Here is a 15,341-nt window from a genome sequence, read left to right on the forward strand (position 1 = left end):
GCTTTGTGTCTCTCTGATTGACCATAGTGTTAGTGGAACCGAAACACAGTTGTTTCTATGCCTTTGATCTGAGGCTAATGGTTCTGTTAAAATGGTTTGCAGGGAGCTATTTTGGTTCAACTTTCAAATTAGCCAAACAACTTTCATCTCCAAGAGGAATTTTTGACAATTACCTGTTTGCAAAACAATATTTTATTAATAAAAAGGTCTATAAACAGTAAGAAAGAAACCTCAAATTTTACACTGAATGAAAAATCCAAAATAAACTCCCAAAACGTGCCTCAGTTCTTCATTCTCTGTACAAGAAACTCCCTCAGGTAGTAATCCTACGTACTCATCTAAAGATGGCTGGAAGTACAAGAAAAAGCATCATGCATACTTCTGTGCAGAGTAGCTACACACCTGGACAGACTTAACAATACAAAAAAAATCTGTACATCAGTGATTAAAAAAGCCATGCTTTGTGTAGCACCAAAGGGAGAAGTACGTGGACAACTGCGAGCCCTGCAATCCTGAACTAGGGACATGACTGGCCAATTTCTGCTTGTAGTTTCATCTCTTCTTTTCTCAAGGGAAAATTGTCAATAAGTGCGAAGAGCTCAGCTGGTGTGGCTGGGAAAGGATAGCGCTCCTTGTCCATTCCATGCTTGTCCATCACCACGATGTTGAAATTGTAGTGAGGGATCCTCAGCAGCAACCTGCAAAGTAAGGGACTCATTTTATTAAAGCCTGTCACCTACTGCCTGGGCACTTCCAACTGGTAAATGGCAGAACCAGCCTCTTGGGTCTAAAAGCAGAGGAAGAGGGGGACAGTGAATAGGGCTCTACAGAGTGTGCTTTGTTTCAGCTGTAAGAACCAGGAGTGGACTTCTGCCTATGCTGCACGCTGTGCCTCTGCATCAGGGAAGCATCAAGGTAACTGCACTCAGCTCTCTTTTCTTCTCAGAGCTCTGACTGTTAATACAGCACATGTCATTACCTATTGCAATAGCAAGAGGGGAAAAAAAATGGTGAAGTACTATATAAATCACCTAAACAAAACCATTGTGATGGAGCCAGAGTTAAAAGTAGACTATTCCCTTTCTTGGCTGCCACGTGGAATAAACTCACCATGAGAAAATGGACAAGTGAGACAAAATCATTAGAGGTGGCTTTCCATGGTTCCTAATAATAACCATTTACCTGCTGCTAACTCAAATTCAGGAGAACGAAGCCCCTGCTAATCATGGTGGAGTCCTTTCCTTACAAGTGATAAAAAAGGTTATTTGAGCTCCTGGGGAAGTGTGGCAGTAACAAATGTACATCTTTGGTGTTCTTTTTATCTTTTGCTTGAAGGAGTTAATGAACCAGAAGAAGATCCTTACACATGCAGTCAGTCAACATCATTCGTGTGAGGAAATAAATTCAGGCATCTGTGCCAGAATGGTGTCAGGACAGGAAAGCTGCCATGAAGAGATGGGTCCCAGGGGGGCGTTTGTAAGGTATGAAGCACTGAAATTCACCTTCTTCAGCTTTCTAACAAGTATGAGTGCTCTGAGTGTCTTGTTGAAATTTAGGGAGCTTGGCTATTAAATTCAAACTAAAACAAAGTTTGAAGCTAATCTACAGTCCTCACTACTCCTGCCTCATCTTACCCAGGAGAAATGTCTTCTACAAATTCAAATGCTAACTTTCCAAAGTTTTAACTAGAGTACTTGTGCTCATTATTTTTCTGAGTGCCAGTTCTAGACAGCATCTTTATTCAAGACATCTAAGGGTATGTTTCATCTTGATTTAAGTGCCTTCCAGAACTGGAATACTGTCACTCATACACTGCAGTAAAAAGAAAGAAAAATCCTGAAATGTTAGTTTTAATAAAACATAAAATTAACTTTCATTGAGAGCAGAGCAGATCATACCCCATACCCTTTTCCAAAATGTAGCTCCAGTAAAGGTTGTGGGGGGAGTGTGGGGTGGGCAGGGAATGAGATGTTACCAGAGCTCTTTATTTTCTGCAGAGCCACAAGAAAACCATTTCAACTTTAGTAAAAGTACTTTCATTTTTTATAAAAGAGAAACTCTTTGTGCTGTCTTCTTCCTTTTATAGAGGACAGGGTTTTTTTATTTTTTACAATCAAAAAACCCCCTCTCTGATTTGTCAGCATTTTTTATGGTCCCCCATTAAAACTTGCTCCATTTCCTCAGGCACATCACAGATGTTGCCTGAATTTTTCCTAAATAACTAGTGCTTTCCCTGCCAAAGAGGCCTTCGCTTTTGGCTCCTGTTGTCCTCCTGTCCTTAGGGAATGCTGGCACTTGAAGTCTCTCTTTCAAGTGAAAACCAACCCCCTGTCAGTCTAAAACCAAGTCAAAACAGTTTAGGCACCTTAGCAAAACTGCTGAGTGCTGTCATCAGCCTGGGGAGGCTGAGATAATTTCCCCTTTGAAATACTGGCCGTGTAATTTCTCCATGTGGGACTTGAAAGAGCAGCTGCTGGTTCCTTCTGGCCTGGCCACAGCCACCAGCAGCACTACACACAGGAGGAGCTCTCGCTGTCACCTGGCGCTGTGCTGGCAGCTGCTCCAGGGCTGCCCTTGAACAAGTGAATGTAGCCTGGCCAACTGCACCTGACCCACTCCAGCACAAACACACACATGCATGGAGTGGTTCTAGTGGCTGCATCAAAGGAAGATGCAAACCTATAACATGATTGGAGGGATAAGCAAAGAGTTCAGATGAACTGACATTCACTCAGTTTGAGCAAAGGGACAAGGAAGACATGGCACTTGAAAGAGCAGCATAGACTTTGGCTTGTTTCACATTTAAAGGGGCTCTTGATTTTATAAACACCAAATGTCCATGAATTTGTAGGAGCTATTACGCAGACAGTGAGCGTATTCATCCTAAAACTAACTCATCATCACCCACCTTCCAGTGTCTAGCTATTGTACCTTAGAGTATGTGTCTTTAAGGAGTCACAGAATGGTAAGGGTTGGAAGAGACCTCTTGATCATCTAGTCCAAACCCTTGCTAAAGCAGGTTCACCTCCATCAGGTCACACAGGAATGCGTCCAGGTGGGTTTTGAAACTTCCAGAGGAGGAGACTCCACACCCTCCTTGGGCAGCCCGTGCCAGGCCTCCCTCACCCCCATAGGAAAGAAGATTGTCCTTGTGGTTAAGTAGAACTTCCTGTGTTCCAGCTTTTGAACCTTACCCCTAGTCCTGTCATGATGAACTACAGAAAAAAGTGTTGCCCCATCCTCAAGGTATTTAAAAGTGTTGAGGAGTTCCCTCATCAGTCATCTCTTTTCCAGGCTAAAGAGCCCCAAGTCTCATAGCCTTTCCTCATAAAAAAAAGATGTTCCAGTCCTCTGATTATCTTTGTAGCCCTAAGATGCAGGGAATCAAAAGCAATGCATCATGTGTGCTAAGCTACAAACACAAGAGCAGCTAGAGCCTACTTTACCTGAGTTGCAGGGCAAGAGATGGGGGCAGCAGCTTCACACCTATTCTTCCTATCTGTGCTGGGAAGACACCGACCAATTCCACTACGGTAACATGTCGGAGGTCCAAGCCACACTGTGCTGGCTGGAAGGGTTAGAAGAAGAAAGAGGTGTGTTAGTTATCAGTGACAGAACAGCAGGTTGCTCTGAGTGTGCAGACAGCCTTCTTATAGTAGTGAGAGATGGCTTAAACTGAAATGAGGGAGCATACTTGGAAAAGTCTCCAGTTCTCATGACAAAGAACTCACTCCATGGGACGTTAAATGATGGATTCTTAACTACTCCGAGAAAAACAACAGTCAGGGACCACCTAGGGGAAATAAAAGCTTGTCTTCGTAGTGCCATGAAAAGATGCCAGGGTCTTAAGCAGTGTGCCACTAATTTGGCAGTCAAACTAAAGGTGTGTGGAACAGAAGTTGACCGCAGAAAGCTTTCTTTTATGCCAACTTGTTTGACCACTGGCAAGTACCATAGTACTAAAAGTACTATAGTCAAATAATTTCAAGTATTTTAAACTATTTCAGCTTGATCAATATATTGAATTTTCTTGCCAAGTGAATCTAATGGGGGGAAAGAAAAACTTATTTTTTCTTAATACAACTGTAACTTATGGCAGCATCTAACAACTTCATCATGTTCATAGCCCAAAGACTTTATACTGAATTTTGTTACAGTTGTGCGAAAAGAAAGAAGATAGAAGCACTTGCTACTGTGAAAGAATACAGGACTAGCTCCTTTCCCTGAGGATACAGGTAGTACATTTTTGAGATACATCCCTAAGTCTAGCAAGAACCCAACAAGAGCGTTACATTTACAATACTTCAGAAGGACAATTACCAGAAGTTGTGGAGGTTTTTTTGGAACAAAATACTTCAGTGCTGTCTCCAGCACTCTGGATGATTTCTTTCCCAAGTTTCAAGTCCCTTAGTTGCTGGTGCAATGGTTGTTTCTGAAGCTACTCACTCACACTTCCTTGCATTGTAGTTACAAAGCCTGTAAACCTGGTCTGTGTGAACTGTGACCACAGAAGTGTGGGATAGATTGGGTTTTTTTCAGCTTCTGTAGGAGCTGAGTTAGGGAATGATTATTGAGCAGAAGGTAATATTAAATTAATTTAGGGAGGATGGAAGAAGCTCAGAACTGCCTGGGATTCAGTGACTGGTCAGAGGCAGCAAAATCCAGAATGGAGCTGAATTAGGGACTGGGGGAGATGTTTCGACTCAAAACTCATGTAAAAAGGATTAATCCAGAAGCACTACTGCTTCAGTCAAGTCATGCACTTGCAAGGCAACAGCTAAGTTTGCAGATTTATACCAAATAGTGGAGCTTGTCTTGTATCTTTCTTTAAAAAAAAAACAAAAACAAAACAAAACAAACTTGCAATGTGCTTTACCTGCAGCATTCCCAGCTGCATCCTGTAGAAGAAGTTGGCTGCAGTAGGAGTTGAAATAATGAGCAGTCTCCGCTTCTCATAGAATTGATCCAGAAGTGCAGCTGCAGTCCTCACATTCACATTAATATTCATGGCTAGAATGAAATTGAAGACAAAAGTTTTAGAGCACACTGGAAACACATCTACTTCTAAAAGAACAAACTGTTAGAAGCACAAGAAGAAGAAATAATAATAAGGTAACGAGTGAAATATGGGTCTCATCGAAGCCAACAATTTTATCTTAAGCTGTTCTGGCTTGCTAGATGGACCGACTCCAGCATGGGAAGTTTTGTAGAGAGCTTTGAGCTATAACAGACTATCAGTTGTGAGGTATCCTAGGAAAGAGCAGCCAGTAGTGACAAGCTTCAGCTATAAGTGCAAATTGGTAGAGGAGACAAACCTGTTAAGTTTCTTACCTCTAGGGCATTAAAGTTTGGTGCTGTATTCCACTCCCCATACCCTTCCCAAATTCTCACTGCTGTGAGAACCATGGTTCTGGCAGCCCTTCTGGAAAAGTGGTGCAATACTCACGTGCACAGGTTGGCTCCACTCCTGACCACCCCAAATTGTACTGGCATACTCTAGCTGGGCTTCCCTGCAGTTCATAGCCACCAATGCAGGAAAATTCACATGTAGCACCATAGTTGTTGCCATCACCCGAACACTTGATGTAGCCGTTATCTGGGGCATTCAGTTTCACACAGCGCCTGACTGGAAGCAAGAGGCAAAAAAAACCCCCAAGAGAGATGGGACATTATTGTTATGGTCATGTACTTAATAACTCCAACCAGCTAAGAAACAAACCCCCTCTTAACTCATACATAAACAAAAATGATACAGATGTCCAGGTTAATGCATGGTGGTAAAAGATCATGGAGCACAAAGAGAGCTGAAGCTTACACCTACAGGTTTCATCTCTGTATATTCAACTCCAGATTTCAAGATATGGATTTGTGAAAGGCCAGCCGTGCTTGACATATGTGAGTCAGCTGAAAATACTCCTCTGTATACTTGTTTCAGCAGCTCAGATGCCAAGTATTGGGGAGAAGGCAGCAGGAGGGAAGAGGTGCAGAGCTGGACAGAGCTGGAAGCAGGGCAGATGCGTGCAGCTCTTCCCTAATGTGTGCAACTTGCTGCAGGCCTGGCCCCAGGGGTTTTGAGCAAGACAGTGTTCTCCCTTTCAGCATCCACATACAGTTTAAATACACATATGCAGCCAAACGTGGAAAATAAGGACATTTCTCATATTGCCTACTAAGAGATACAAAACAGTAACTGTATGTACAGAGCAAAACATTGTTCTTACCTCTGACTTTAACAAGAAATTTGCAAGTGCCTTTGTTTTCAGCTCTGTCGTACACAGTGTATTGGATTTTGTGGTCGCCTTCTGGAAAATGTGACCCTGGTGGCAGGCCTTTCAAAATAACACTACAACAGGACAGACATCCATAAATTCACCAGTATTTTTCTACTGACTGCTGTAAAAGCCTGAAGAGTGATGTTTGTGGCATACTAAGACCATCTGGCTGCACTGCACGGCTAAAGACTGAAAGTAAGCAAAGGAAGCTGTGCAGCAGCAACCAGAATCTTTAGATTTGCTACCAACAGCTCACCCTGGAGCTGTGCAAAAGGGTCCCCCAAACCTGCTTAGAGAAGGGAGGCAGAGTAGCCAGGGCCCACTTGCTTCCTATAAGACAATCCATAGTGTAGGCAAGCATCACACCGTGCTCAAAGGAACTCAAGCTTCCTTTTCCTTACATAAGGAGATACTCCCTTGTAGCGGTTTTGCCCGGACCAGGTTTTGGTAGCTGGGGTGGTGGAGGAGGCTGCAGGGATCACAGAATCATAGAATGGTAGGGGTTGGAAGGGAACTTTAGAGATGGTTTCTTTAAACAAAGAGCTGCCAAAAGCTTCCCCTGTAGCTGATAGGGCTAATGCCAGTCAATTCTAAGATGGACTCCACAGCTGACCCAGGCCTGGCCAATTAGTGATTGAGGTAATGTCTTTGTGATTAATGTATTGGAGAAGGAGAAGAAGTTACTGTGCAGTTGCTAAACTGCAGCAGCAGCAGAAAGGAGATTGTGAGAACACCTCTGCAGACATCCCCCCCTGCAGCAGAGGGGGTTGGACTAGATGATCTCTAAAGGTCCCTTCCAACCCCTACCATTCTATGATTCTATGACACCAAGGTCAGTGGAGAAGTTGTCTAGGCACTGGAAGAAAGACTCCCCTGTGACTTGTGGTGAAGACCATGGTGAGGCAGCTGTGCCCCTGCACTCCATGGAGTCCACCAAGGAGCAAAAATCCACTCACAGCCTGTGGAGGACCCAGGCAGGATTGGGTGGATGTCTGAAGGAGGCTGTGACTCTGTGGGAAGTCCACCCTGAAGCAAGTTCCTGGCAGGACCTGGGAGCCTGTGGGGAGAGAGGAGCCCAAGCCCGAGCAGGTTTGCTGTCAGGACTTGTGATCCCATGAGGGACTCAGGCTGGAGCAGTTTGGTACCTGAAGGACTGTTCTTGGGATGGATGACCCCATGAGAGGCCTCATGCTGGAGCAGTTCCTGAAGAACTGTAGCCTATGGGAAGGACCCACATTAGAGAAGTTCATGCAGGACTGTCTGCCATGGGAGGGACTCCACACTGTAACAGTGGGAAGTATGAGGAGGCCTTCCCCTGAGAAGAAGCAGCAGCAAACTCCATTTGTAATGAACTGACCACAACACCCATTCCCTGCATTGCTGGGGGGAAAGGAAGGAGAGTCCTGAGAAGAAGGAAGGGTGGGGGGAGGTGTTAGGAAGATTCAGTTTTATTTTTCATCTCCCTGCTCTCTTCTGATGGTTCATTAATAAATCAAACCCTGTTCTCCCCAAGTTGAGTCTGTTTTGCCTGTGACACTAATTGCTGAGTGATCTCCCTGTCCTTATTTTGACTCAAAAACCTCTCATTATATTTCTCTCTCCCCTGCCCAGTTTAGGAGGGGAAGTGATATTACAACTTGGTGGGCGTCAGGCACCCAGCCAAGACTAAACCACAACGATCTTTTTTACCATGAACAATCCACTGTCAGAACTGCTGCGTAACCCAGAGCTGGTGGAGTGCAAGAAAACTTCCAGCTTCTTAGAACGGGGTCATACCCATCAAAGCTTACAACTTTCAGATTTTAAACTTAACCACTCCACTAATACAGAGTTAAAAGATGTAACTTGCTTAATGAAAAAAGCAGAATTTCAATACTCTTTCCATTACTATCATGTAGATAGACTGTCATAAATCCTGCATGATAAAAATGGGAAAATCAGAGACAGTGGTATCATCACAAGTGCACCTTGCTCTTCTGGAAAATGTGACTGCGAAACCATAAAAAATGACAAGGAAATTTTGAAGAAAGCAGCAAGTTTAAAGCTCCCTGAGTTCCAAATGAGAGGCATTACTGTACTTGGAAAGCCTCTGCAGAATGCTGTGACATCAGTACTCAGCACTACTTCATGAAAAAGTCTAAAGATGACTGCAGATATTGTTTTGTGACACAATTCATCTTGTTTGGTTTTGTTGTTTTTTTTTTTTTTTAAGATAGCCAAAATTGCCTCTGCTGCTACCTTCAGTGCACTATTATACAGGGAAGTTCTAGAGAAAGTCCAGCACAGGCCACTAAGATGGTCAAGGGACTGGAACATCTTCTTATGAGGAAAGGCTGCAGAAACTGGGGCTGTTCAACCTGGAGAAGAGTAGGCTGACGGGGGAATCTCATAAATATCTACAAGTATTTGAAAGGTGTGTGTCAAGGTGACGGGACAACACTTTTTTTTTCTGTACTGTCCAGTGATAGGACTAGGGGTAATGAACAAAAGCTGGAACACAAAAAGTTCCACTTAAGGAAAAAACTTCTTTGCTGTGAGAGTGAGGGAGCCCTGGCACAGGCTGCCCAGGGAGGATGTGGAGTCTCCTTCTCTGGAGATTTTCAAGAGCCACCTGGACACGTTCCTGTGTGACCTGATCTAGGTAGACCTGCTTGAGCAGGAGGGTTGGACTAGATGATCTTTAGAGGTCCCTTCCAACTCCTACTAGTCTGTGACTATCTCTTGTTATGTACAAAATTTAACTCACTCTAAGAAAATTTGTTATCTATGAGAAGAGACCCACAAAGCAGCTTTCCAAAGTATCACAGGTGCAGTCAAAATGCTACTGTCATTTATTTCATCAGCTCTAAAATAACGACAGTGATCTGCTACTCTTCTGCATGCCAGATCCTGAATGATTCAAGTGTTCAACTTTTAATTTTTCAATTAATCATGTGACAATTATAAATATGCATCTTGGATTAATTACCTGGCCATTCTCACCAGCTGAATTACTACCTAAAGACTCCCCTACGAATAAAAAAGAGAGAAGGCAAACATTTACAGATTTGCACCTACTCTGTCAGGATCCCATCAGCAGTGTCCCGTCCCTCAGGAGTGTCCCAGAACACTCTGGCCGTCAACTTGTTGGGCTCCGCGGTTTTCTCCTTCACGCTCGGGCACTGGATTCTTGGAGGTTCAGTATCTGTCAAAATAAATGTCACAGAAATGGGCTTGTGGGCATGTCTGATAGATATGCATTTTCTTCACAGCTCTTGCCCTCGTCAGTGCAAATGAGTGTATTTAGCTTTGAACTTTTAAAAAGGGGCACCCAAGGTTGCACCCAAGGAGCCTGACCTTTCTGTTTATCTGCTCTGCCTCTTTCTTTCATCTGTGTGATGGGTATTGGGACTAAGAACATTTGTAAAGCAGACTGAACGTAAACCTCTTTCCATATGACAACTTTTCACGTTACTGTCAAATGGTTATTTTTTCCTGTAGTCACTGCAAAAAGAGAAACAATGGAAGACTGATGCAGTTGACATTTTGCAGGGAATTGCTGCTGCCCTTGATTTTTTTTTTTCAAGTAATTCTTATAATAATGCCTTATAGGTTATATCAAACAAAAAGTAGACTGGGTAAGTTTTGAAAGCTTGCTTAACCGCTACCAGAACACTGTGACTATTAATCAGGAGTAAAGAAAGAGTGACAATGATAAAAGACCGTGACGGAGGACAAGGACAATGTACAGCTACTCATCTTCAGTCGCTTCTGTTGCCAATCCTGCCAGCATAGCAAAAATACATGTACACACCAAGTGTAAACACCATCACAATAATGAATTAAAACCAAACTGTCTTTAAGATCTTAGTCTCAGGGTTTATTTACCATCACTTGGGTTACACCCAAAATGAAGTCTAATCCATGGACTTATATATCAGCTTTAAAAATGAACACAGAGACAGGATTGCTCTTTGCCTGCAAATGGAAAACAATCCCTAAAACGCTGTTTAAATTTAAATTTTGTCTTTGCAGGGCAGACACAAAAAGTATAACCTGAATTTCTTTCAAAAAATAGCAATGGGAAGTAGTTTAGGTCTCTATAAATTATCAAACACACAAAATAATTTCATAGACCCTCATATTCTACAAGCAACACACAATATTTTCTATCAGTTTAAGCAGGGCTGCAGCCCTGCTGTAGCCCCTTCAAACTTCTAGTGGTATGCCCAGAACCTGGGACTCCCAGAAACTGGCTTCTCCTAAATTCTTCTGTAAGAGTTTTCCTCCAATCCTTAACGCCACAGCCTTGTGAGGCACTTACACAGGACGAGCTTCTGACTTTAAGTTTGCACAGGAGTGGGGAAGGAACAGGCACGTATTGTACCAAAGTTATTCAGAAAACATAAGGAATATCGCAAAATGCAATGTGTGAGGTTTTTTGTAAACAAATAAATACTTCCTACAGTATTGTGAGGATAACTGTTGATTTCATTGTAGAGTCTGCTAGATGGTGAAGATAGCAAGAGTGGGTTCCCACTGCACAGAGTAGGAACAGTCACCAACAGCAGAATCCTCTACACAGCTTTTGAAGCTTCCTGTACTTTACAACCCTTTGCTCCCTTCACTGAAGATACATAAGCCACCTAGTTCTTCTCTAAAGCTTGTTTAACTTTTTCACTTTTTGAGTTCTTTCACTCCTACTTCCTTCTGCTGTCAGTACAAGGCAAGCAGAATTTTCAAGCATTCACTCTGTGTAGGAAGCACTTTGTCTCCTTTCCTCATGTTTCTTATTCACTCCTTTATTTTTAGAGTACCTTCCCATTAGGTGTGGAATTGTGCTCACATCACAGGCAGCGAAAGCTCTGTCCTCTATAAAACTCTCATAGCTCTCAGTAACAGAATTAGGGTAGGAAATAACCCAGTCTCACCAAGGCTGCTTCTGGCTCTGGTTAGTTTACTGTGGCAACAGCTCATCACCGACTGTGCTATGGAGAGTGTACATTTATTCCAGCCTTACATTCATTTAAAAACAGAAGAGCATTTAAAGACACAGTGTTTTAAGCACTTAATTAATCAGAACGCTACTTAGCACGGAGAAGAATGGTTGGTATGAACTGGTTTGGACTTTCTCATTGTGAAGGTAAATAACACTGTTACTTTGGGAACCAACTCACCAAGCACTCAGTGGCCAAGCAGCCTTTTTAGCTTGACTTAAAAATTCCTGGAAAAGATATTTTCTTTGGTCATTTCAGCTGCCTGTTTGCATTCAACAGGCACTCAGTGAACCTCACCAGAATAACTCAGCGTTGAAACGGACCAAGAGAAAGCAGTCTACCAAAGAGACTCTTTAACTGCAGTGGCCACTGGGACATGTTAAACCAAACAATGTTTGGGTCTTTTTCGTCATGCCCTTGTACAAAGCTGTAACAAGTCCACAGCATATTAAGCGCCTTGGTGACTGCCTGGCAGAAGAAAGATGGGTCTAAAAAAAACCCACAGCCCATTAAAATGTAGAGAAGGTGACCAGAGAACATCCAGGCAAACATACAGATGATAAAACTGAAACACACACACACTGCCCGCCCGCATCTTGCAGCAAAAGCCCTCAATAAAACTCCTGACATGAGCGAGGAGCCCATCTGCGGGTCGGAAAACTGATCTAGTACCAAAACAAAGCCTGGTGGAGGAACCCACAAGACTGATGACTGCTGGGAAGGTTTTATTAGAGGGAAAAATCATCCTGGAAGCATCAGAATGTCAGACTCTCTTGCTTCCTGAGCATTCCTGGCTGGAATTGGAGCCAGGCCCCGCTGCAAGGTGCCTGACTCCATACGACTAGTCTCACGCTTTTACTACAGCATCACAGCCGAAAGACCAAGCAGATCTCTTTAAGCTGTTTAGCAGGGTTACGCAGTAAATGGGTGAATCTCACCTGCGAGGTTTAGAGCATGGGCAGGGAAACTGAGTTTCCATTAAAAAACTGGCCCTGTTCAGCCACATTCTTGTAAGCTGTCGCTTTTCTTGGCTACTTGGCAGCAGTAACTGGTGCTCTGGCTTCACAGTGAGAACAGGCATTGCAGACATGGCATTGGGAGGTCAGGAGATACCAAATTTTAAAGCATCCTTCTGAACTTTGCAGAGAAAAACTACTAAGTTTGTCAACAAGATTTAGATTTGTTGGAGGTTTTTTTCAACATACTTCTGTGACTGACCATGTTAACAATTTCAACAAAATCAGAAGAGCTTGTTAACTACCTTCCTCGTGGTTTGTTAAAGGTTCGTATTTATTTGCTGGTGAATTTGGGATGACAAGAGGAAATAAACAGAGGGACGGTACTGAATACCCACTACTTGTTTATTTAAGAGTCTGTATGGGACAGGTAAACTGTCTGCTGCTACACAAACACACTGCTATTACTAATGGCTGATGACATTAAATGATGGCTGGAAGTTAATTCAAAACATTAATGTCAAAAGCATAAAGAGATGAAGAGACTGCTAACTGTAAAAGAGGGAATGAAAAACACTGTCCTGCTCTCCCCAGCCCCCTCCACAAGGCATTGTTCTGTATTTCAAAACATCCATTATCAGGGCCTGTATAATTAATGACTCAGAGTGCAGAGCTTGTTTCAGACATCCCTAGTTGAAAGGTGTTAGCTAGCTACTTATCAATACAGTCTTAGGATGTGACAAAAGGATGACTTAGCATGGTGACAGGCATTTACCACAATCTCTGTTACACCAATCCACAGGAAATGAAACCTTTATAGAGGATGGTGACATTTTTCAATCTTCTACAGGAAAAATCCGTATTTCAATCTATATTACAGTGCATTAAGGCCATAATGGAAATATTACTCAAGTGAGTATTGGTGTTTTTAGCTAGCTGATAACCAAAAGCAGCTGTATGTTAACCTTTTAAAATCAAAAGTTATTTCAGGATCATGAAAGGTATCTTTCCTCTTATAGGAGGGGGACAGGGAACAATCTCCTTTATTAGGATAGAATACTCGCTGTCTGTAAGGGCTTCTGTCAGTGACTGCTAAAACATACCTAATTCTCTTTGTTTATAAAAAAATAATCATCTTTCTCCCCCTCCCCTTTTAATGAATACCCATTTCAGCAATGACGTTAGCCTTATGCCTTTCTTACATGGTTCTTCACTATTGCACTGTGAACCCCATGTAGCTTTGTCCAAAAATGCCAAGCTGTGCAACTGCAGTACAGAAGGGTAGAGGAATGCCACTTCTTTTCAAGAGGATTATAAATTTAGGTCTGCAGTAATTTTGCCATATCTGATGCCTGCAGCTGTGGTGTCCCCAGGTAGGTTCCCTACCCACTGGCCATGACCTTTATCAGCCCGTGCCTATTCTCACCTGTAACAACCCAGCTGTGCACAGTGCAACTGATTGCTTTGATGCTAAAGTAAGCAATAAACTAGCCTCTTTGCCTTTGTATTTCATTGCTCCCCTTACCTTAATTTTACTCTTCAGCTTAAAGTGAGCTTTTTAGCCAGTTCTCTCCTGGCCATTGGTAAGCTTTTGTAGGCTGTAGTTCACTGCAGACTTTTCCCTAACTACTGAACTGCAGTAAGTGATACATGTTCAATTGCAAACTGCATTATACTATCAAGAGGATTTAATGACCAGACATGACCCTATCCTACCTGTCAAAGGGTCAGAAGATAACCATATCAAACTGTTTGCTAGCTGCATAACTCTCTATTTGTGTATAGGAACATTGTGCACACAAGGTTTGAAGGTCTTCTCCATACTAGATGGTATGACCAAAACTGAAATAATAGGATTACTTTTACTAGGTTACTTAGGACTTGAAATCATACCCTATGCAACAACTATCCTGCATTTCTGGAATAAAAAGGAAGCATTAGCACTAACTTAGCTGCTTGTTTGGTTTCTTTTTTTACTTAAGACATACTTGCTTAATGTACTCTGCAAGATTACATCCTCTGTAGTAAGCACCTCATCACTGCAAACAGATGAGGTTCTGAAAGTGCCAGGGAAAACAGAGGATGTTTTATCATTCCCAAACTTAAAAGGGCTTGTTTTCCTTCCTCTGCCCACACTGACCAGGACAACATCTGTATCTTTAAGAAATGACAAGGGACACCACAGTCACAACCTAAGCAGCAAGCTTACTTCTACATTTGTAGAACACCAAGTAACAGGAAACCTGAACAAAATTCTACAAACATCAGGCCACAGTGGAGAGACTCCAAAGCCATTTGTTAACTAGACTGAGCCACAGGAATTCCGAGGAAAATACACAGAAAACACTGAGCACAAATATGCCACCACCCACAAACTTAAATTACTGGTAGACAATTCAGATGGCCAAAATATACTTTGCTTTGTGGGTGAACTGAACCTTTTATCAGAGACTTCCCAGAAACAAAAGTAGTAGCTGAGACTTCACTATCTGTTGAAATCTCATTAGAAGGAAGGAAAGTTAAATCTCAGTATTTGTTTCTCTCTCTTCCAATTTATTTATAGAAAAACAATTATTCCAGCCAATGTTCCTGGGACCTGACCATGTATTGAAAATTGCTGGCATAACTAATGTGAACTGGGCTGAAATTTAATTTAGCTCACTGCAACCATGCTGGTAACTCCAATCCATTTCTATTCCTTGGCTATATTTGGAAACCATGATCCCAAGAAACAAAAGCAACAGGTGGATCAGATAAAGGGATTTGTTTCAAACCCGTTTTATCATTAAGTTGCAGAGAACAGGACAGATTCCAGCACAGAGAACATGCTAGAAAATCAGCACAGTAATTACAGATTACTATTGAGTCACCCAGGAGATCAGCAAAGGCTTTTAAAAGCACTGTAAAGCAGGGACCATTTACACCAGCCTCATCTTTTTTAAAGTGACAACACTTGGGCCTGACAGCCCATAAGGAAGGCTCCAGACTGAAAGCACAAAGTGACAGCACTGTTATCTGTTGGAAAACTGTTACTCTGCTTCCTCTAGAGGGACAGTTGCTTTTTTGCCCCCCAAGAATCGGATAAAAGAGTATTTTGGAATTCATTTTGAAGATTCAGGCAGCAGCAGGTACCTCAA

The 15,341-nt window shown here is 42.5% G+C and overlaps 1 protein-coding gene across 3 annotated transcripts in view; it reads right to left on the reverse strand.

The window, feature by feature from the left end:
• Positions 1-212: 212 nt before the first annotated feature.
• The window catches only part of SRPX (sushi repeat containing protein X-linked), a 46,496-nt gene continuing 31,367 nt past the window's right edge, over positions 213-15,341 (reverse strand). For 2 of the 3 annotated variants that reach the window (XM_061988602.1, XM_061988601.1), the window contains 6 exons: positions 9,330-9,456; positions 6,222-6,343; positions 5,447-5,626; positions 4,877-5,010; positions 3,447-3,568; positions 213-698 (listed from right to left, as the gene is read on the reverse strand). In XM_061988602.1, the coding sequence (XP_061844586.1) occupies positions 518-698; positions 3,447-3,568; positions 4,877-5,010; positions 5,447-5,626; positions 6,222-6,343; positions 9,330-9,456 (866 nt within the window). In that variant the 3' untranslated portion in view covers positions 213-517. The remainder of the gene's footprint in view (positions 699-3,446; positions 3,569-4,876; positions 5,011-5,446; positions 5,627-6,221; positions 6,344-9,329; positions 9,457-15,341) is intronic. The other variant, XM_061988603.1, reaches the window with a different exon arrangement.

The sequence above is a fragment of the Colius striatus genome, chromosome 1 (genome assembly GCF_028858725.1).
Source record: "Colius striatus isolate bColStr4 chromosome 1, bColStr4.1.hap1, whole genome shotgun sequence".
Lineage (NCBI taxonomy): Eukaryota > Metazoa > Chordata > Aves > Coliiformes > Coliidae > Colius > Colius striatus.